Raw genomic sequence first — 23,950 nt, 5'->3', positions numbered from 1 at the left:
AAAGTTCCTCCTCGTTGTCTGGGCTGTTTTTCTTCAATACACAGGCAACATTGATTGTAAAAAATGTCCATCTTCACATTCTCCCATCTATGAATCCTGATGGATTTGCTATGAGGAGACGTGGCAACGCAAATAATGTGGATTTGAATAGAGATTTTCCTGATCAGGTGAGTATTTACTTGTTTTATCATTGTGCTTCATTTGCACCTCATGTTTTCAGATTAGAAATGATCATATTTGCATCTGGTTGTCTTCTACATAATTTATACCCTATATGCATTAAAAATTTAATTTATAACTAGTTGTCTGACTTAACAAATGGGCGCAGTTTTACCCTTTGAATGATGTGTTGGCCGAGCGGCAACCTGAAACAAAAGCAATTATAAAATGGGTGGAAGGACGACAATTTACAGCCTCTGCAAGTTTACATGGGGTAATATGATTTGTTTGAAGTTTGGATATTATTTGCTAAATCTGTTCCTTTTTAGTGCACATCAGCATTTCAATGAGTGTTTTTTTCTCTATTCAGTATTATTAATATATTTGTAATTATTAATTTCGTGTTTGAAGGAAACAAAACAAATAATATCGTTTATATCATCTGCTAAATATCCACGTTGGTGTACTGTTTATACTTCTGTAAAGCTTGCCAAGGGCCCTTTTTTCTTCTTAACCTTCCATACCATTTTTTGACTACTTAACATTTCTAAAAATATTTATTAATTAATAACATTAAAATGATGGGTTACCTGGGTTTTTTTTATTCTGGAAGTTAGGAAGTTAGGTATAAGTTATCTGGGTCCTTAGATATAATTTTGTTATATTTTCCACTCCAGGGTGCACTTGTCGCAAATTATCCTTGGGATGGTGCTCAAGACGGAAGGTAGTTGTTATACATAGACTATCTTGTATGTAGCGTAGCTACTTTCTGGACTGTTGATGCTTACTGGCTTTGCTATCACGCTTCATTATTATTTGTTTGCTGTTTAATCAGCTGCTACAATGAATCTCTGTACTGTTTGCTTTTATGAAATGCAGTATTTCCTTATGTCCACACGATTAGCCACTGTATGCTATAGCATATATTATAACTTCGTTTTGTTGCAATGATGAGAAGCTAAAAATGTTCAATGCTAAGGTGGTTTTAAGAAGCGGAGAATTTATATTAGAATACTAGAATATTAATATGCAAATTTCTGAATTAATTGCTTTGATTTTCTTTTATTTACTTTTTTTTTTCTTTTATTATGTTTTTATTTGTTTCCTTATTAGTATATTTTGTAATGGATATTTATACCCCTCTTTGTATCAATAAGATTCACCTTGGGTTCTATTCTAACATGGCATCAGAGCCATGGTTCTTGCAGGCCTTTCCCTGCAGGATTCCTGCTGCAAACCACCCGCAGGCTCACGCCTGATCTAAAAAATCTGCAGGTTCTTGTAGCCGGCCACCTGCAGGTTCTCGTTCCAGCCGCTAATCTCAGAAATCTGCAGGTTGTTCTTCTGGCACTCCTTCTTGCCAGCCTCTCTGCAGGCCTACCAACCGCTCATCTCAGCCTTCCAAGCGCTGGCCTCCCTGCAGGTTCTCCTTTCAGCAGTCCTTCCAACTGTCGGCTGTCTTTTTTCAGCCGCTGGATATCCTTCCACCGACCTATTTTTCTTTCCACCCGACCCGATCTTCCCGGCTGGTGTTTTCGAAGGCAATATTCTTCCAAGCACCCGGAACTTTACAATGTCTCAACAACCTAACATCTCATTTGGCTCAATCGGAGTCACAACGAACTCCTCCAACATTGAGCCGTCATTAGAAGTTGTTCTTGATTCCACCGGAGGATCAATTCCAACCTTCGTTTTTTTTCGTTTTTTTGCAGACTAGAGGATAAGAAAACAACATGAACTTATTGATTACTACACATAAACTAAATGACAATAACTTTCTCTAATGGTCTCAATCTGTGTCTTTGTTCATCAAAGAACGTGGGAAATTTAATCATCTCATTGGTAAGATTCGGCAACCTCCAAATATTGACTCAACATATGGAGTTTCGGAAGTGGAGAATTTTATGATCATGTCGTGACTGATCAACTACATAGAGACTTCTATTGGATGATCATTAATGTTCATTCCGCTAGTGCCCTCTAGACGACAGTCCATGATACCTATTCAGATGTAGGGAATTCTAGCTAACTCTATGAGGTATCTAAAAAAATTAGTGAGACAAAATAAGAATCGAGGACCGTGACCTAATACTGCAATGATCTAATTGCGTTATGGATGAAATGTGATCTGTATTATGACTGCATATTCCAATTTTTGGCAGGACTCAATAAAAATCTTGACAAAGTCCGGGGTCGTATCCTTGGTCGAGATTCTCTTCCTTCTAGTCGCGATGCTTTCACTGAGATTCATTGTGAAGAGAGTCTGAGACTTGTCATGCTTGGTGCGTCCACTCTGTCTGTCGAAGCATCCGCCTTGGTCTCAAATAGTGCTCAACTTCGGGCTGCTCACGCTACTTGTGATTACTGTCACAAACCAAACCACACTCGTGATAAATGTTGGAAGCTCCATGGGAAACTTGCTTTCAAACCTTCGGGCAAATCTTTCAGTGCCAAGGGTCTCGCCATAGCTTCTAAATCCAACACAGTTTGGTCGGCCTCTACCCAAAACAATTTGGAATCCTCCAATTTTCTTAAAAGTCAAATGGAACACTTAATCAAGCTGTTTGGATCTAGTCCACTCTCTTCCGGCTCGTCGACCTCCACGTTCGTCATGGTATCAATCCTATGGTATCACTTCTTTTGCCCATTTTAGTTCATGGATCATTGATTCAGGTGCGATCGATTACATGACTGGAAGCTCTCAAGCCTTCTCGACATATTTTTGCTCAAGAAAAGATTTTGTTGACTTGTCCCAAAGTTTTATTGCTGGTAAAGGGTATGTTGTTTTAACAACAGGTCTAACTATTGAATCTGTGCTACATGTACCTCTGTTGAAGTGTAACCTTTTATCTGTCAACAAGTTGAATAGGACATTGATTGCGTTGCTCATTTTTTCTCTAATATCTGTGTCTTTTAGGATTGTCATTTAAGGAGAATCCTTAAAGGAGAATGTCTTTTAAGGATTGTCATTTTTCTCTTATTCACAGTTACTTATGAGGGTCACCCTCTCACACTCCTAGCTACAACAATAAATAGTGGTTCCTTACTTTGATTGATGATCATACTCAAATGATGCGAGTCTATATTTTAAAAGATAAATCTGAAGTTGCTGTAACTTTTAAAAATTTTTACACCCTTTTGACCCAATTGAAAACTTCTATTCAAGTTCTTTGGACTGCCAATGGTCGTGAATTTTTTAATTCTATATTAGGAGAAATCTTGATAAGAAATGACATCTTACATCATAGCTTGTGTATCGACACTCCTCAATAAAATTAGATAACTGAGAAGAAAAATCGCATCTAATCGACGTTACTTGATTCATTATGTTTCACTTTAATGTCTTAAAATGTTTCTGGAATGATGTCATTTTTATCGTCATTTATCTCATCAATAGAGTTCCCTAAAAAATCCACAACTCCCTTACCCCTTTAACCGCCTTGAGATCGTGCTTTCCTAACAATCAGGTTTTCTCCATTTTAGATCCCAAAATTTTTGGATGCACAACCTTTGTTCGGAACACGGCTCCAACTCGGAGTGAACTTGATCACAGGTCCATAAAATGTGTTTTCCTCGTATACTCTGCCACTCTAAAGGGATATTAGTGCCTTGAACCTACCACAAATAAGGTCTATGTGAGTGATGATGTTTCGTTTTTTGAAAGTGTTCTCTACTTTCCTAACTTGACCTCCAGTGAGGTGGAGCTAGAGTTCTTGAACACTATTCCTTACCCTACCCCTGTGGATGTTCCTCCAACGTCACCTACCATCGAAGAACCCTCTGTCCCTTGGTTCCGCTCGCTTCTCCTACCACCAAGTAACCCTCTGTCTCTTTGGTTCCACCAGCACATCCTCCCAGTCTCCGTGTCTGCACTCGACACACTCGTTCTGATGCACTTATTATGGAGCTCGCTAACCCCTTACTAGACCCTGAATCCCCTTTGGACGACATCCCCAACACTCCTACTTCAAACGAGGAAGTCAATTCCTCTAGTAAGGTATACAATCTGACAGACTCTATTTATCCCATGACAAATTATGTCTTTCTTCGCAGATTATTACAAACCTATAAAACATTTACTGAGACTCTGACCAATCATTGGCTTCCATCTACTATTGAGGTTGCCTTAGTAGATTCAACCTGAAGAGCTGCCTTCATGGAGGAGATGAATGTCCTTCAGCGGAATCATAATTGGGACATTGTTGATCTTCCTCGAGGCAAGAAAACAATTGGATCCCGATGGATTTTTAACATCTAGTTCAAATCTAATGAATCCTTCGAACTCAACTAGGCACGGTTGGTCGCCAAATGTACTCATAGACTTATTGAGTTGACTATGAAAAAAACATCTGCTTCAATTGCTAAATAAACACCATTCGGGTCCTCTTATCCCTTGGTGTGACCCTTATTTCAGTTTGATGTTAAGAATGCATTTCTGAATGATGATCTTACAGAGGAGGTATTCATTTCTCTTCCCACTTCCTCCCTATGGCAAGTATGTAGACTGCAAAAATCCCTCAATGGATTGAAGCATTCACCACGAGCATAGTTTGAGAAATTCACAAAGGTGGTGAGAAGCCATGAATTCACTCAGGCTCAATCAAACTACACTCTCTTCTTCCGACATTTCTCCAACGACCAGATAACTATCCTTTTTGTCTATGTTAACGATATTGTTCTCACAGGTAATGATCTATCATTATTGGAGTCTTTGAAAGACATTTTTGCTGCTTCTTTTGAAATGAAAGCTTGGAATCTCTCCGGTACTTCTTATGCATGGAAGTTGCTTGGTAATCACAGGGTATTTGTCTGTTTCAGTGGAAATATGTGATTGACCTTTTGACAGAGAACAGTCTTCTCCTGTGCAAACCAGTGACTGTCCAGATGGATCCCAAACTTCTTAATATTCCCAATGCAGTCCTTGTAAACAAGAGTCACCACCAACGCCTTGTGGGGAAACTCATCGATCTTGCCCATACACGCCCCGTCATATGTCGCGCAGTTATGATAGTCAATTTATGCATGATCCTTATAAACATCACCTACAAGCTGTCCAACGGATTCTCCACTATTTCAAAGACACATCGAGTTTAGGTTTGTTCTTTTCTCGCCCTACCTCTCGTTCTATTACAATTTACACAGACGAAGCTTGGATTGGGTCCGTCCATGATTGGCGATCTACCTCGTGATATTGCTCATTTGTGTGGGGAAACCTAATCTCATGGAAAAGCAAGAAGTTGTATGTAGTTGCTCAGTGCAGAAGCCGAATTTCGGTCCATGTCCCTGAGAATTTATGAAGCTCTGTGGTTACGCATCATGTTTCACGAATTACGTATGACAGTCTCCGCTCATCTACAGTTATTTTGTGATAACAAGTTTGCCATTAGCATTGCTCACACCCCGGTCCAGCATGATCGCACCAATCATGTTGAGATTAACCATCACTTCATTAAGGAAAAGCTCGAGTCCGGGGAAATTTGTGTTCCGTTTGTGCCCTAAACCCTAAACCCTAAACCAACTACCAGATATTCTCACAAAGAACCTTCCCTGCTACTGTTCGATGATTTCAAATTCAAGTTGAACATGATTGACATCTATGTTTCAACTTGATTCAACTTGAGGGAGAGTATTAGAATATTAATATACAGATTTCTGTATTAATTATTTTGAATTCTGTATTAAATCTTTGGCTTGATTCCTCATCTCACTTTTCTTACTCAATCAATCTCACCCTAATCACCACTCCTTCAAGGCCAGCTCGTTTTATAGTCCCTCTCTTTCTCTTTCTTTTAAATTATTTATTTCATCACAAGTATCTCACGACGTAATTGCACATGATTCCTATGCACAGCTTTTTTGACAAGATAAGGAATTTATTTGCTTAATATTTTGTGCTTTTTTGGTGCAATGAACTCCTTGAAACATCCATGCATGCCTTTTGTTTGGCATGTTTGACGTAAAGGCTTTTCACCATGTGCTCTGTATTGCACCCAACTTCTTTTTTATTATAACGGGGCGGTTAATGTCGCTCATCGTGGCTTGGTTACTGCCCAAATACAGGTTACTTAGGGTGATGGGAAGACCTGATACATTAGATAGTTCCTTTGCAGGAGTGGCACTCTTTGCATAACACCATATCCACGATTTTGCAGCCTAACAACTTTCCACTTGACCTCTTTGTACAAGCTCATCATTTGTCACTAGTATGTTTCTAACACGACGAATTGCTTGTGCAAGATACCAGTCATACTGGCCATAGTAGGCATATTTTAATTAAAACTCCCTCTCTTTTGATTCTTCATGGTGTGAATCAGGCCTCAACTCATTATGCGTCTGCCAGGGTGAGCCTTGTACCATTTCTTATAGTTTAAGGTGTAAATTGGAATTCAATCTACTACTACATCGACCAATGTGAGCCTTGTTGCCTTCTTGACATAAAAATAAAATGGAAGTTTCAGGGAGATGTTCGTTTGGAATTTATTTAGAGCTTGTCTTAAACCTCCATCGTTTGAAACATGCTCGACTCTACCATGATATTTGTTGGGATGAGCCTTGGAGCCATTTTCTATGGTTGAAGTCATGTCTCAAGCCATTTTGGCTTATGCTGGGATGAGTTTCGGGGCCTTCTTAACATTGAAAAAAATCAGAAAAAATTTATCAGGAGATTTTCTCTATGTTGCGAGTTTGATCACTGCATGTATCAAACCTCCATGCTGTGAATTATGCCTCACCCCACTATAACATCTACCAAAGTGAACCTTGCAGCCATTTCCTCTGACAAATCATGTCTCACCCCATTACGATATCTATTAGGGTGAGTCTTATAACCTTATTGATATCAAGGCTTCAAAGATTAAAGCAGGTGATAATCATTTCTTAGCTCACTTTTCAATCCATCTTTGGCGTTTAAGAAGAATTTTACAACAAGCATTAAAAAAAAAAAAAAAAAAAAACATTAATGGCACCAAGCTTGTGCCTTTGCTCAACTCTTCTAGCTTACATTTACTTAATCTATACCTAAATCATTAAATTTTCAATAATTTTTTTTGATTTCTTAAGTATTTGAACTGTTTGGCCATTGACAATCATGGTGCATTCATATTGAAAATGCTTTCACGGCTGATTGTATGTACTGTTTGCATGAATTTGAGCCGCAAAACTTATGAATCCTTTGATTTTTTAATGAAGTACTAAATTGAACCAAGTCTCTAAACGTGATTAAAAAATGTGAAGTGGCTTTACTCCCGAACTCGTCAGTAAAAAAAAAAAAAAGATACAGGTTTTAAACGTTTACAACAATCCATATATTCCAAGTGTAAATACATTGACCTTCTGCTAAAGAAACATATGATAAAACAAACTTCATGTAATAGAGCACTTTAATTTGCCTCAAAAAGCATGCTTTAAAAGGTGTTCAATGGTTCAACCTATTAAGTATCTATAAATGAAGCATAAACATGAATAATGCTGCTAATGAATAGATGGTTACATGAATGCCTCAAAATTTGTACAAGTACTCTCTTGAAAGCTAAATGATCTTTAGGTTAACTTGAGGGATTTTAGTATGTTTGAGGCAACCCAAGAAGACTTTTATGCCCTCCCTAAATAATATATCACGGAATTGGTTACTCAAGAACCAAATTATCATAATACCACAGGTCTCAATTCAAGAGCGTAATGCTAACCCAATGGATCAAATAAATAAACCAAGAGTTGACTTTTATCTTCTAATCTCTCAATTTAAGTCAACGATCTTGGTCAGTCATTAGTTCAATATACATGCTAAATTATATGCTAATTTGAAAATCAAAATCAATGAGTTTTATCAATTAGGTTGCTTTGACTACAAAACGACATTGCATGACCCACTAATCAGGATGTTTTGCCTATAGGGTGAGGTCATAAAGCTCACTTTTGGATAGATTCTAATATTTGAGTTATAATTCTGACGTGCAAGCATACCGAAGGTTCATATTGTAAGAATGGTCTCTTGAGCTACTCACAACTAGTAATTCATAAACTTGAAATCAAGCTAATTTGAAATATTAGGCATAAGTCAAGTCTAGAAATGAAAACCATTGGATCACCTTACATATAAGGTAAAACTGTAAGATCCATCATTGGACCTTCGTCTTTATTGAGGTTGTAAGTCCAACTTATGGGCCTTTTATAAAATGTAAATACTATCTCAATTAATTTGGGCTTTCTATATGCAAGCCTTATCCCAATTAATAAGTGCCTTCTAATAGATTTAAACCCCGACCTAACCTAAATGCAAACCATTTTTTATGCTAGCAATTCCACCAATCAAAATCAAGCCACCAATAAAAATTATGCCAAATAAAATCCCACCCATCTTAGCATATTGCAAGTAAAATTAAAACTAATGAATAACTGATTTTCACACTATACATTTGAGTTATTGCAGTCAGGTCTAGTACTTCTGAACCTTAAATGCAATGCTCTGTGCCGTTAAACCGTTCAATAAAGTTGGTGCGGCCAATCTTCTTTCAGCGAAGGAGTTGATGTTAAAATTGAAAGTATGTCTTTTAGACCTAGTTTCATCTCATTTGCTTGTGATACCTGAACCAAAGTTGCCAAGCAGGCTTCAGAAACGTGACTTACAACTCTTTGATGTTGGACGGATGGTTAGATACATCGGTATACGTGAGATAGTGGAAAGATTCTATAGTGGAAGCAAAGAATCTGGAGTGGGTTTATTTCCATTCCCCCATTTATTTCTCATTAATTCACTCTATACCTAATTAGTAAAACTGATCTCATGGACCCTTATTAGCCAAGACTGTTCTCCTGGAAGTGAGAGAGGTAATTAACTATAGGAGTTTACCACAATCAAAACAAATCCCGACACAAAGAGAAATTTGATTAAATTGAACCTAATATACATGAGGAACAACTACTCTTGAACTCTCTTATTTATACTCTTGAGGAAACTTACAAAGAAAGGTCCTAATTTTTCTAAGCAACTAGTCGATACCTCTTCATGGCAATTATTAGCACCTTCCAAGAGCTTCTGGGATTATTGGCTAGATTCAAGAGGCTTATGAATCCTAATGGCTTCATCAATAACAACTCATTTGGGTGAGGGAAGTAGATCAAGGCTAACAACCTCAAGATTAGTGATGTGAATGCTGTATTCACTTTCTCTATCATCAAGAGTGACAAGAGGTACTTAGTTGTCCCTTCTGAACCAACCAAACTCTTAAGATAGGGTTGGATAACTCATACTATTCAAGAGAGAATGAACAAGCAACACTCTTTTAGAAGAGACTATATGATTAAGATCAAATTTCATGCCTTACAGTTGTGGCTTTAGCTTTTGCAAACTCTTTTTCCCTAGCAAGCTGATAAGGTAGATGATTAGATCACGCGCCCCCTCATATATTTTTGGGGCATTTACGTACATACCACAATTCTTATGTATTTGCATGTCTAATAATTAAACATTTTATATTTACATGCATACCACTCAAATTTTTATCATCACATAAAAATTGTCATCATCACTACATTTTTAAAAGTGAAATACAGCTTTTTATGCATAGGTTTACGACACCAAAGTGCAATAAATGTAAATATCAAACTTTTGATAGTAGATATGTAAATACATGAATTGTGTGGTATCTATGTAACTTTCCGTATGTTTTCTTGTATTTTCATGTAATCATATCTATTTACCAATGTTTGTTTAGTTTCAGAGAGTCTTTCCTTTTGTTATGCTATGTTCTCTCGCTTTAGTTGGATGTGATGCTTTGCGAACTGCAAATAATGTATTTTGTATGCATACATGCAAAGAAAAATGGCATGTTTCATGTGCTTTAAGATTTTTTTATAACCAGTGACATTTTCCTAATTGAGAAAGATTCATGTATCTCTCTGATTATTTGATTCCTACAAATATCTGTTATATTTGCTTGTTTTAACAATGAAATCTTCAGTTCTAGGAAGGAATATTTTGCATGTCCTGATGACAAGACATTCCGCTACATGGCAAGTGTGTATAGCCGCTCCCATTATAACATGTCCTCAAGTAAAGAGTTTGAAGGAGGGATTGTAAATGGCGCACTTTGGTATGAAAAGGGAACCCACTTCCATTTCTATTCTTCTTTGATGACTTAATTAGTATTGCCTGTATCCTCATTTTGTATGTTTTTTATCATTAAATTTTTTTTTTGTATGAGTATCATAATTATGGATGCTTGTTTATTTTATTACTATTAGTTTGCAGGTATCCTATTTATGGTGGCATGCAAGACTGGAATTACATAAATGGTGGCTGTTTGGAGTTGACATTAGAGATAAGTGATGAAAAATGGCCTAAAGCTGATGAGGTGTTGTTATTGATCTAATTTTTAGAATTCAGCTCTTTGTTTTATTCTTGTGGCAAATTTTAACTTCATTCTTTTGATTGTTAAAAGGATGCTCCAAAAAAATTAATGATTAATGCCAAAATGATCCACAGAGTTTTTAGGTGTGTTAATTGTAGTCCAGTACTTACTCACGCCTTCAATTTAGTCACCTAATTCATAAAATCTAAGTAAATTTGGTCCAATCATCAATTTTATCGTTTATTTTGACATGAAATAGTAGGGGAAAGCTTTTCATGTGACTTTTAGGGTCAATCTCATTATTTTGAGCTAGTATTAAGTATTGAGATTGACTCAAAACAGTTCAAAATGCCCTTAGAATAAGTTTCCCTCCACCAAGTTCCATTCAAGGAAATGACGAAGCTGATTGTATGATCAAATTGTGGTTTGCTCGCTGATTTTGGTCTGGGGCGTATCACATATCAATGAAAACTAAAAAGGTACAATCAATTTGTTGGGCCAACCGGTTCACAAATTGATCAAATCAAGTGAAAATCCAGAAAATTGAACCAACAGGACCTTAGTTGAGATTGATCCAAACCGTACCGAATTGTAATTTGATTCAATCAGTTTTGTTTTGAGCAAACTAAAATTTTGTATTGTACATAAAATTACTAAAAATTTGTATTGGATCTAAAATTAATAAAAAATGTGGTTCTATTTTGAGATATTATCCTCACCATGGCTTTCTTCTAATGGACCGTGAGATTGACGAAATGGTGGAGGCGTACTACATGGAGTAGGTTGAAATGAATTTAATTTTCCGATCCTATTTTTATTTGATTTTTTTGCTTTATTTGGGTTAATGAAAAGATCAAAACCTAAATGAAAATAAAAAACCAAATTCTAAAATTTTAAAACAAATCGTTAATTCAAAACCGAACTAAATCTACTAAATACCTCCATTTTGATTCGATTTTTCTGTTTTGACCAAATATTGCACAACCTACTAATTTGTCATTGATTTAGGATAAAATTGGCATTTGGATGAATAATTTAAAGGAAGAATTATATACGTACCACTCAATTCATATGTCTTGAGATATCTAGCTCGAAAACGTCAATTTATATATATATATATTAAAACTTAAAATAGTGGTATTTTTTATGTGATATGAAAGATTTGGGTGGCATAAATGTACAAAACAGAGTTTAAGTGTTAGATATGTAAATACATAGGAATTGGGTGGTATGTATGTAAAAACCCTTAATTTAAAATGTTAAAAAAATAAACAACTATCATTCCCTTTAGATAACATGGCATTTACATTGCAATGTCTACGAACCAACCATTTTTATAGCCGAACAATATGAATAGCTTCCATTTGCTTTATTTATATTAATTATAGTAATTAAAATAATATAACTTAAATAATGTATTGTGTGTGTGTATATATATATATGTATGTATGTATGTATTATAAAATTGTCGGCATGGCTTCGTGCTCCTCTGTTAGGGTTCTCCATAAGGCGAAACCCTAGTTTTCTGCTACACGGATCTCCCATTTCTATTCCCTGCTTCGTCCTCGTTGACGGTTTCGCGTGTTCCTTGCTTCGTCTTCGTCAACGGGTGCTCGGGTGCTCGCGTCTACTTGGTCTTCGTCGATGGGTGCTCGCGTCTTCGCGTCCCTTCTTCCAATCCTGACGACGAGGCAGGCCGAGTTATCACATTTCTTTCCAGACGACGTCCTCGTCTGTCCAGGACGCCTCCTTCACAGTCCTCTAGTCTCGGTCTGGCGACAAAGTTGTTGCTCTGCTCGCTTGGTCGCGTTCGCACTGCTCTGTTCGCATTTTCTTTCAGACGACATCTCCCTGCTTCTTGTCCGACAGAATCTTGTCGGCAAAGATGGTTATCCTTATGCTACTGCACTTGTCGGCAGAATCAGAGATTGGTTTTCATATAGGTAAATCTTGCAATGTTCCCCAATCTTTTCACGATGCTCTTGAAGGTGGTGGCGATCACACCTTCATAAAAAAATTGGGGAAAATAAATGGGAAGCCTGCTCTTATTTTTACAAAGGTTGAAACAAGTACTCTCGCGTCCTCTTGGCGTTTTGCTCTAGTGAGAAAATTTCTTTATGGTAACCCAATATTGGAGATCATTCGAAAAGGGTTTGGGTAGTTGGAATATTTGTTTACTTGACAGTCGATACATATTGATTCAGTTGTCTCATGATGTTGATTATACCCGTATCTTTTATTGGAAAATTATCAAGATCGACAACCGTTATATGAAAATTCTGAAATGGATTGTAGATTTCGACCGAAAGTTGGAGTCCCCTATCATTCCAGTTTAGATAAAATTTCTGGGGTTAAAATTACATGTGTTCAATTTGGAAATTTTCTACTTCTTAGCAACTGCTTACGGTAAGCATCTCAGGGTTGATAGTCCTACGCTTGCTGTCACCATACTCTTTGTGGCTTGTGTGTTAGTTGAGAGAGATATCATTCAACCAGCTTCAGATGTGATATGGATTGACACTATGTTACTCACAACGGGTATTGGCAAAATGTTGAAATCGAACCACACCCTCCTTATTGCTCTTGTTGTAGTATGTTTGACCACAACTCTACTATTTCCTATCGTTTGCATCCTCACATCCTCTCGTTTACATCCTCATCTAAGACCGAATATCACAAAAGAACAACCACCTATTATCCCAGTTGAGAAGACGCAATCTAATCCTCTTCCCAACACCGCATTCCTGAAGAAGAACAACATACTACAACTACAGATCCAATTGTGCTTATACCATCCACTGTTATTGAAGAAGTCTCCCTCACATGTCAAGACACACGAGAGTGCTCATTTGATCTAATAGCAGATCAACCGGTACAACATGTTGCTTCTTCTAATGTTCAACAATCTGCACATCTCCAGCACACAGTAGATCAAGATAAGGTGAGTCAATCTTCGGAAGATGAATGACAAGTATATTCCAGAAGGAATAAGAAGAATGGAGGCCGACTCCAGCTAAGGAACATATTGGATGATACATTGGTATTGGATGATACATTGGTTACCATTGATTATTAATGGCAATGACAATCATCTTACCAACTTATTAGCTTGCTTTTTCCCTAGAACCAGAGATAGAGACAAAACCAAATTGGGTTGCTCTCTAGCCACCTGATACTTTGTATTTCAGCATTTTTAGGCTTTTTCTTTATGTCTCTGTTGTATTTTTCTGTATTTTCTAGTTTTAAAATCACTTGTAGTTTTGGTGTGAACTGGGTGCCATTTTTGGGCCCTTCAACACATTGTATCTGTATCTTTCTCTAGTTAATATATTAGTCTTTTTGGGCTTTCTAATATATATATATATATATAGAGAGAGAGAGAGAGAGAGATAATATAAGGAAAGGTACAGATAGGTTGGATGAAAGAGTACAAATTGACACTCTAACCACCCGACATACAACACATGTAGGAAATACATGCATACCCAAAAAAACTAAGATTAAAATGTAAACATATGAATTAATCGCCAAAAGTCTGCCAACTCAGTTAGTTTGCGAATGATCTAATTTAGCATTGTCTTTGTCTCTGGTTCTAGGACGGGAGTCAGCTAACAAATTGTTAAGTTTGTTGTCATTACCTGAAATAATCAATGTTTCATCCATCAAGTTTGGTAGTAGACCTTCATTCTTCTTCTTCTTCCTAGATGTATAAATCTGACATTCCTCATCCGAAGATTGGCTCATCTGACCAGTGGATTGGTCCAAATATTGCCAGACAGGTGTGGGCTGTTGAACATCATGAGTCTCATGTGCCTGACTAAGAGTAAAAACTTGCTCAATCTAATGATGCGGTAGAAACGCAGTAGAAATATTGTCACCGGTTACATCAATGATAGGTTCTAGTGCAGATATATATATATATATATATATATTACTTATGAGATGCACATATTATATACACACATAGTTTGCATGAATATGTGTTTGTATGTGTCCAGACTCACGTATGATGTTTTAGATGTACGCTATACTTAATTTTAATAATTTAGAAAAATATTCGATTATTTTATCTCATATAAAGCCAATAATATTTTTTATAAAATATATTACGTCAAAAGAATTTTATTTATTAACATATTCTACATGTAAATATGTGTAAAAATACATTTGTACCCGTATGTGTGGTGTATGTGCTATACTTATATTTTGACATTTATTGTGGCCATTTTACTTGAACTTGCACTTTCTCGGAATCTGACAAAAGCAAATAGAAATTACCACCAATAAACAATATAAGAACTCTCTTAGAAAAGACTTCCCTACCAATGGTGGGAAGTGCCAATCCTCACCACTTTCAAGCGAACTAACAAGTTCATGGCTAATGCAATATATTTCTCCATCCACATAATTAATAATACTTGATATTTCTAGTATAGAGGAATGGAATTACTTGAAAGTTTCCTCACATTGGCTTAAAATTAGCAGTGTTTTTTTTTTTTTTTTTTCAAGCCCTTTCTTCTGCTTTCTCGTGTGCTAATGTAATTTGTATAGATCTGCTAATTTTAATTTTAGGGCATTTACATACATACCATCCAATTCCTATGTTTTTACATATTTAACACCTAAACTTTACTTTTTTCATTAATACCACCCAAATTTTTCATATCACAACAAAAATACAAGTATTTTAATTTTCAAAAAGTGAAATACACATTTTCATGGATAAATAATGTGGCCGATATATGTAAAAGTTGAACTTTAGAGGCTAGCCATGTAAATGCCGAGGAATTAAGTGGCATGTATGTAAATCTTCCTTTAATTTTATGCATACATTGTCGAGATGAGTTGATGCATCTAATACCACATTTCTTGGTCTCTACAATATACAATGAGTATCAATTTGTACATAAATGGTTGATGGTTTTGATGAATTTTGGTTGCTTGTTTTAGAATCCTTTTTTATTTTTTCCCCTTCTCTATTACTCGTGCAGCTGCCAACACTTTTTGAATACAACAGAATTAGCATGCTAAATCTCGTTCGTAGTCTTGTAAAGGTAGATGCTTTAAATTCTCTGATATTTTTCAGTGTTTATTTAAAAGTTCATCTCTGTCTCTAATGCTGTTAGAACTGTTATTTGAGGTGTTCATCTGCATTATAATGAATCTCTAGCTGTATTTAGTTTCATGCACTGATGAAGACAGTTAATGTTTTTCCCTTGTTATGCAAGGAATTTTGAAGTAATGCACTTGAGGAATGAGTACTTAGCGCTGCAGTAGTGTATCAAACTATCCTTTACAACTAGCTATTGTTATGGTTTCGTTCAATTACTAGCCTGTGCTCCTGTAGGAGAAGAATTGTGAGTACTGCTATTGTGTAGTTGGTAGTTCGCTTGATCTCCTGCCTCCACTCTCATGTGGACCTGAGAAGTTTCAAACCGGTCCAAGGGGGACCGTTTCAAGTAATTTTAACGGTTCATATTTAATTTTGTTTGGACTATAATTAGGTTCTTTTTTCTTTGGAACATGTAAATATGTAGCTGGTTTTGAAATTTTTGTTTATTTCATGCATTTTGTTCGAGTTTCTATCCTAAGGTTTGTTGTATCCTTCTTCTCATGTAAGTGGTGTATCTGAAGCTTGTTTATGATGAGGTGGGGAATCTCCCTTGGCAATCGTGCTCGCTGATATTGTCATTTTTTGTTGTGTTTCCTGCTTTCTTCTTCCCGTACAGCAGCCAAAATTACCTTTTTACCTTCCAATCTTTGCCAATTTCACATTCTCTTTTTGTTGCCATTTTATCACATCTCATTGCTAGATCTAATCGTCAAATACTAGGAATTGGAAATCTCTGTTATTTGCTATTAGAGCCATACAAGCCATAAGTCTTTAGGAATTATTTTTTCTCCATTCCAAAGTCTGAACGCATGACCTAATTCACCATATCAAAGAACTTATCTTAACTAAATCGCCTCTCCTTTTCTAGGTTGAAACACTAATTAGGGGAAGAGACACCATCCACCAAGGAAAAACACACAAAGGGGTGTCCAAGAGCTCACAATGGAGGATATGCAGAGAACAATTCTCCAACTACAATTAATGTTTGCTGAATTTGAAAGAAGATAACCGGAAAGGTCACCTATTGCCATATTGGTGACTCATCGGATCGAGGGAGAAAGTTAACAACCTCTTTCAATAAGAAGTTTCAAGTAATGAAAAGTCAATGCTTCGATGATTTAACATTGAATATCAGAAAAGAGGCAAGGTCTTTTATGTGAAGGTCGACTTGCCGTGCTTTGATGATCGTATAGATTTAGATGAGTTCATTGAATTGCTCCAAATTTTGGAACAAATTTTTAAGTGCAAACATCTTCCAAACTCATGAAGAGTGTTTCCTTGTGGTGGAAAATTTAAATCCCCTCCGACAATGTAAAGGAGAAAGTAAGATCACTACATGGTTTAAAATAAAAAGAGAGATCCAATGCAAACACTTTTTATGCATTATTGATAGGATTTTTTCCTTAAACTCTATAATTTGCATTAGAGATTTATTTGTGGAGATATACCTTGTTGAATTTGAACAACTCATGTTGAAATGTGAGTTGGAGCTAGAGAAACGCGCGGTGGAGAAGTATTTTAGAGAGTTAAAATTATCTGTTCGAATTGCGGTGCAATTGTAGCTATTTTGATCCTTACGCACAAACTCTAGTCTTGAAGGTGGAGAAGCAATATTGTCACTCAGGAGCTGCCACACTTTAGGATCAAGCAACAAGGTTACACCTGCCAAAGCACCTAAATCGGCTCTATGTGAAGAGAAATCAATCCATGGTGGAGAGTAGATGAGTGGATCTAGCATTTCCAAGTTCTTCATAACTGAGAAGTGTAACAACTGCTATGGTTTTGAGCACATACAATTACATTGTCCAAATAGGAGTAAGATCTCTTTTATTGAGCAATCAGTGGTGGAAGAAGTGAATAATGATATTGGAGACACAAGAAAAATGAGAATGTGCGGGAATGATTTCAACTTTTTATTGATGAGAGAGAGATGTTAAAGGCTCGACAGATCCTTTAAACTAAGCCTATCTGAGATCAACAATAGTTGCTCCGCAATATCTTTCATACCTGATGTATTGTGAAGGAAAATATGTGCAATCTTATCATGGAAAGATGTATTTGTGAGAACATGGTGTTAACTTATCTTGGTGCAATCTTATGTGCAATCTTATTATCGAAAGATGTAGTTGAGCCTTACAATACAAAATCACACCCAATTGTATTACTTATCTTGGTTGAAGTGAGAGAATGAGATCATCTTTTTATTAAAGATGTCTTATGAAGTTCTTTATTAGAAATAAGTTCTAGAGCCAGATGTGGTGGAATGCAGTACTTATGGATGTTCGTCTAGGACATATATGGTTGTGTTTCAAGTGGGAAGATCCAGTGAGCCAACCAACTCTTCCTCAACAGGATTTGCCTCCAATTGATGTGGGGGCCAATCCAAAGTTAACCTAGGTTATAGATATTTGTTTTTTAATGTGTTATCATCAGTTTTTTGTTGTTTATGTTGGGACAACTGTCGACATCCCCTATTTTTTTGTTCAAGGCCGTGTCCAAGTGCGAATGGTGCCCCGACGATTGGTGCTCCTACTGTATCTCGTTCCCGATGTGGTATTTATCTCTGACTTTTCTTGCCCCACATTAGCCCCATCACTCCCGTCCTCCCATTCCCTGCGGCAACCGCTCGGAATAGCCTCCTTTTGTTGTTTTCTTCTCTTTTCTCCTTGCCGCAACCACATAGAATAGCGTCCCGTAGTTGCTCCTTTGTTGTCCTCCAGCATAACCAGTTACCAACCACCTCTTGTGTTATTTCTTGTTGGCTCAATTCTTTCTCAACCTTTCTGCATCGCTCTCAGTCGCCGTTCCTAGCTGCCGCCATTCAGGCTGTTTTCCTGCTATCCAGTCACCCCTACTCGCTACCACTCCGATAAAATTGCTCAACCGCTATTATACTTCATCCCAACACCCATATCATCATTCTTGCCGCTTTTCACCGCTTTCGAACCCCATAGTCAACCACCATCTCCCCTGGGTCGAACCCTAGTATGAGTTTGTGTGTCGTGTCTATTATTATTTTCTTTTTCATTGTGTTGGTCTTAACCGCATATCGGCTTTTCATTAATAACATTTTTTTATTTATTGTTATTTGGGTTAACTCCGGTATCATTTTGTATCAGAGCTAGCATAACTTTAATCATATCTTGAGATTTCTAGTACCCACCACTAACCAATCCTATCTCCATAGAAAAATCCTTCTCTTTGCTAATTTTTTAAACGACCAAAAAAACATTTTCTTACCCGCCTTACATCATCTCTATACACCCTCTTTCGTCTACCCAAGCCAAAACCCCAACCACGCTATCGAAAAGACAATTGTCGGAGACCTGTTTGGGAGGAAATGCCACAATGTCGTTCATGAGAAATCCACAAAGCGATGTCTAGGAATCTTTTATAAAGGATTGCTATGGAAACCCTCCAACTGCAACAATGGTTTGCCGCGTTCGAGAGGAGACCATTCAACGGTCACACAAATTTTATTTGATTCCCCGAGATGAAGAACCATTGCCTCAAAGATTTGACATGAAATATTAGAAAATCCAGGATTTTAAAGTAATTATCATATCTTTATAGTTACAGGGATCCAAATTTGTTCATGGAGTAGCTCTGGACATTGGAATGTGTCTTTGAGTGCCAAAATGTCCTACAGGACAAAATGGTGAAATTAGTTGTCAGCAAGTTAAAGAAGAGGGCATCTTTTCGGTGGGAATACTTGAAGATTATTTTGACAACGATAAAGGAAGAGTAAATTTACCAGATAAGATGAAATGAGAGATACAACGCCAATATCTCCCAGTTCTTTACAGTCAAGATGTTCAGATCCTTGCTTTAAAAGTTGAGAGACAAAATCACCAGACGACCGCCACATTTTATAGGTAGAGTTCAACCTAGGATCAAACAACAACAATACACTTAGCAGACCATCCAAGCCGATCCTAGTTAAGGAGACACTAGTTCAAAGTGGGGAACATGTGGAACTAATACACATTCCAAAATCTATCACAACCAGGAAGTGTTTCTATTGCCACGAATTTGGGCATATTGAATCAGATTGCCCAACCAAGGAGATGAGCTCCTCCACTGAGCATGGAGTGGATGAAGAAATAGATAGCGACATAGGAAAGGATGAAGATATCAGAGATGAGCTTTGGCTTCAAACCGATGAACAAGATAAACTAGTGATTCAAGATGAGTCCACGAAAGAGACTCCAATTGGATTAGTCAAGGTTTCTAGAAGTTAGCAAGTTTTAAGAGTCTATACCTAAGAGGGACATTCCGACTGACAATTTATCTATTGTGTGGTTACCCTTGAAAGTAGAACAACTTATCAAAAATGAGATGATTGTGAGTTACATTGTTGGGAGACTATGTGGAGTTATTCGGATATTAAATTTAGTTTAGCGGTGTACCCACAAACAAATGACCAAACTAGAGGGATGAACCACAAATTTGAAAATTGTCTATCCCTTGGTGGGGAAAAAAATTCTACAATAGGAATAAGAAAAGACCTTTCCCTAGTGGTTACTATTGAGAGTTGCCCAGCCCGTCATAGATTGTCCCAGAGTTGAATCCCCCTTACATACTTTTTTATCAGATATACTCAGACGAGCACGAGAACTGGGTGAACTAGTTTGCATATTTGATGGATCAAGACCTGATTTGTGAGAATACTTGTCTTTCTATAATGTCAGATTAGGTTGTGTCAAAAGAGACATATACCTATTCTATCACGATGTGCTTTGGAATGACAATATCTACATGATTGACTTTTTAAGAGAAGATTAGAACATTTCTGCTACCTTCACCATGTCTAACTTGACCCCTTATTACGAGGAAACGTATTCTTCGACGGATGAGGTCGATGTTCCCTTAACCCCGGGAGACTGACAAGAATGTAGACTTGTTGTGGGGGGGCTGAACAAGACCATCATGGGTCCTGCATCAGGAATTCGAGTGGGTTGGGTTTCTTTCCACCCTTAGATTGGTCGTTTGGTTCAAGTAGGAAGGTCCAGGGAGTGGGTCGGCCTTCACAGGATTTGTTGCTAGTTGACGTGGGGGACAATCCCAAGTTACCTCAGTTTAATATATATATAATATATATATATATTTAGGGTGTGAGTCCGATTTTTATTGTTCTTCTGTCAGGATAGCCTTTGTCGTTGACCTTTTTTTCGTCTAGAACTGTATCTAAGGGCGCCACCTAAGGGCGAGGGGCGCCCTGATTGTATCTCGTTCCGAGGTGATGATTCTCCTTCAATGGTCGACTGGTGCTCTGGTTGTAAGGGGTATTTATCTTGAACTTTCTTTGCCCTGCTTCCACCCCATCACCACCCCTTCCCCGCTGCAGCCGCCCGGAATAGACTTTCTGCAGTTCCTGCTGTCCAGCTTCCCCCTCCTTGCCACAGCCACATAATAAAACGTCCCATAGCTAATCCTTAGCTTTCCTCCTGCAGAACCAGCGGCCAGCCTCCCCTCATGTTGTTTCTTGCAGCCTCCACCCTCTCCATTCTTCCTGCATCACTCCCAATTGCCGTTCCTTGTTGCCGCCATCTCATGCTGTATTCCTTCAGCCCCCCTTACTCGCTGCTACTCCCAAAAGAACTGCTCCAACCATTGTTAAACTTCATCCCAGGCCCATATCATCATTACTACAACTTGTCACCTCTTCCAAATCCTATAACCGACCACCACAACCCCTGGATCGAACCCTAGTGTGAGTTTGCTTGTCATGTCTGACTATAATTTCCTATTTGATTTTCAATAATAATATTAGTTTGTTATTGATTTTGGGTTAACTCTGGTGTAATCGTGACTATAATACTCCCCATAAATAGTCCATGGATCATTTTAGCCATTTTATCTTTTATAAAATTATCTCTCACTAAGTATGCCTTACATGCAAGTGAAACGACGAAATATAAGGTGTTTATATGAGAGTGGAGTTGGTTTGCGATGGATGGTAACAACCAACAGTGATGCAAGTGTGCACATGTGGAGGGAAACTAGATGTTTTCATGAAGTTGGTGTTAGTGATAGCAAAAAAAAAATAAAATCACCCTCCTGATTTTTACATAATATATTTTTAATTGTGACCTTAGTTGTATTATTGCAGACGAAGAAATATGATAATTTTATGTAAGTTTTCCATTTCATTCAGCACCATGTAGCAACTTATGCAGTACATATTTTTATTTGTTCATGGAAGCAGTACGCATTTGGTGTTCGAAGACAATAGACTCTTTTCCTTATCTGGAGTCTGCTTCATATAGTAAATACATTTGATCCTTATATGTAGAATCTTTAATAAAACTGATCTCTCTCATTGTATTTCCTGTGACAAAACTAATAATTAGTCCCATCCCATGCAACCAGCAATGAAATATGTACTTCATAAGTGGGAAAAATTTACATACATACCACTCAATACTTACGTATTTACATATCTAACACCTAAACTTCAATTTTTACACATAAATCATCTTACCTAAGTATGAAAAGGTATATTTCACTTTTTAAAAATTAAAATAGTGGTATTTTTGATGTGATGTGAAAGATTTGGCCATATGGGTGATGTAAATGTAAAACCAAAGTTTAGGTATTGGGTATTTAAATACACTGGAATTGTGTATTATGCATGTAAATGCTTTAATATTTTAATGTTGGTAGTGATTTTGACAGTATTTGAAATTCTTTAGTTTTAAAGAAGGGTTATTTGCGTTTTACAGGCAGGAATTCACGGTCGGATATTCGCATCAAACAATGGTCGCCCTTTACAAGCATCTGTAAAGATCGAGGGGATTGATTATGGAGTATGTTCTTTTGAAACACATTTGCAGACAAAAACTTGTTGGGCTATTTACATACATTTCACACAATTCTTATGCATTTACATATCTAACACCTAAACTTTAATATTTACATTAACAACACTCAAATCTTTAACGTTATATAAAAATAGCACTTTTACTAATTTATAGTAGTCAAATGAACGTTTTTATGCATAGGTTTATAGCACTAGGGTGTGTTATAAATGTAATCATCAAAGTTTAAGTGTTAGATATGTAAATTCATAAGAATTGTGTGGTGCGTATGGACAATGAATTATTTTGATGAAGAATGTGTCATTGCTCTATTTTTGAATCAGAGGAACCTTTAAACCCATTATTGTTGGTCAAACTCCCATTTTGACGTAAAACTTAGTTAATTTATGCTAAATTTTGTTTGACTTACCTTGCTTACTGATAAGTTGCCATGAAAAAATAATCACAGTTTTACCAAATGTTTAAAATGGTAGCTAGAACGGTAAAAAAGAAAAGGATGTTGTAATTTGCAACCTTCTTTACTTTAGCGAACTATCGGCGGTTAATGTGTTAAAAAGAATGGATGCATTCTTATGACATAGTTTGATTTAATTTGTTTTTTCTTTTTTTTTTTTCTGTATAGGTGAATGCTGGCAGGATATTTGGTGATTATCATCGCATGTTAGCTCCTAGAGAAAGCTATGAAGGTAACTCCTATGTAAATTGCTTTACAAGAGAATTCATGTGTATTATTTCTCTATATATGAGCATAGAAGACAAGTACAAAAGAAAGATAATAAGTTGAATATGCTCAATTAAGTGGTTATAAAGCATCATCATAAAATTATATCTCGTAATTTATTGCTTTCTAAATTTAACATATTTAAATCTTGTTATTTTGTTTCGTACGATAACAGTTCGATTAAACTAGAGCCTATATATCTTACGAATATATAAATATGGAGAGTTTTTAGAGCTCTTGTTAAAGATATCAACTAATTCATGTGTGATCCGGTGACTTGGGCGAGACACTGCCGCATCATGGGGTTAATTTGAAAAAAGATTTAAAACTAATGTAAAAATTACAAAGATTTAAGGGGTTGGATATGTCAATACATGAGAATTGAGCGGTATGTATTTAAATCTTCCTTTGTCTTTTTCAGTCACTGCTTCAATGGCTGGATTCAAAACAAAAACTACAAATATTTTTCTGGAGGATGAAGCTGTGAACTTAGATTTTATACTGGATCCGGCAGAGGAATATGCAGGAAACCATGCGTTGCTCAACGGAATTGATCACATTAACTCGGGCTTTCTGTGTTTGAATTTGTATTATTTTCCTATCATCTTCCTTTTATTCTTGTTATTCTTCTGTTTTCTACTAAAGAGGAAAACAATTTTCAAGTTCTTTAAACAAAGGCGATCACACGGGCAGAAGAGCCCCACCCTGGTAGTGTGATTTTGAAAAGGGAATATTTACATTCATGTAACTCAATTCTTTTGTATTTATATATCTAACACCTAAACAT

The 23,950-nt window shown here is 36.7% G+C and overlaps 1 protein-coding gene across 3 annotated transcripts in view; it reads left to right on the top strand.

Moving 5' to 3' along the window:
- Positions 1–23,950, top strand: part of LOC110026066 (carboxypeptidase SOL1) — a 42,998-nt gene extending 19,048 nt beyond the window's left edge. For 2 of the 3 annotated variants that reach the window (XM_020726849.1, XM_020726847.1), the window contains 9 exons: positions 45–167; positions 329–433; positions 837–883; positions 10,119–10,250; positions 10,409–10,511; positions 15,500–15,562; positions 22,347–22,430; positions 23,065–23,128; positions 23,585–23,950. In XM_020726849.1, the coding sequence (XP_020582508.1) occupies positions 45–167; positions 329–433; positions 837–883; positions 10,119–10,250; positions 10,409–10,511; positions 15,500–15,562; positions 22,347–22,430; positions 23,065–23,128; positions 23,585–23,880 (1,017 nt within the window). In that variant the 3' untranslated portion in view covers positions 23,881–23,950. The remainder of the gene's footprint in view (positions 1–44; positions 168–328; positions 434–836; positions 884–10,118; positions 10,251–10,408; positions 10,512–15,499; positions 15,563–22,346; positions 22,431–23,064; positions 23,129–23,584) is intronic. The other variant, XM_020726848.1, reaches the window with a different exon arrangement.

This window comes from Phalaenopsis equestris, unplaced genomic scaffold, assembly GCF_001263595.1.
Source record: "Phalaenopsis equestris unplaced genomic scaffold, ASM126359v1 Scaffold000347, whole genome shotgun sequence".
Taxonomy (NCBI): domain Eukaryota; kingdom Viridiplantae; phylum Streptophyta; class Magnoliopsida; order Asparagales; family Orchidaceae; genus Phalaenopsis; species Phalaenopsis equestris.
The sequence above is the reverse complement of the archived record's forward strand: the minus strand, read 5'-3'. Positions and strand labels throughout refer to the sequence as shown.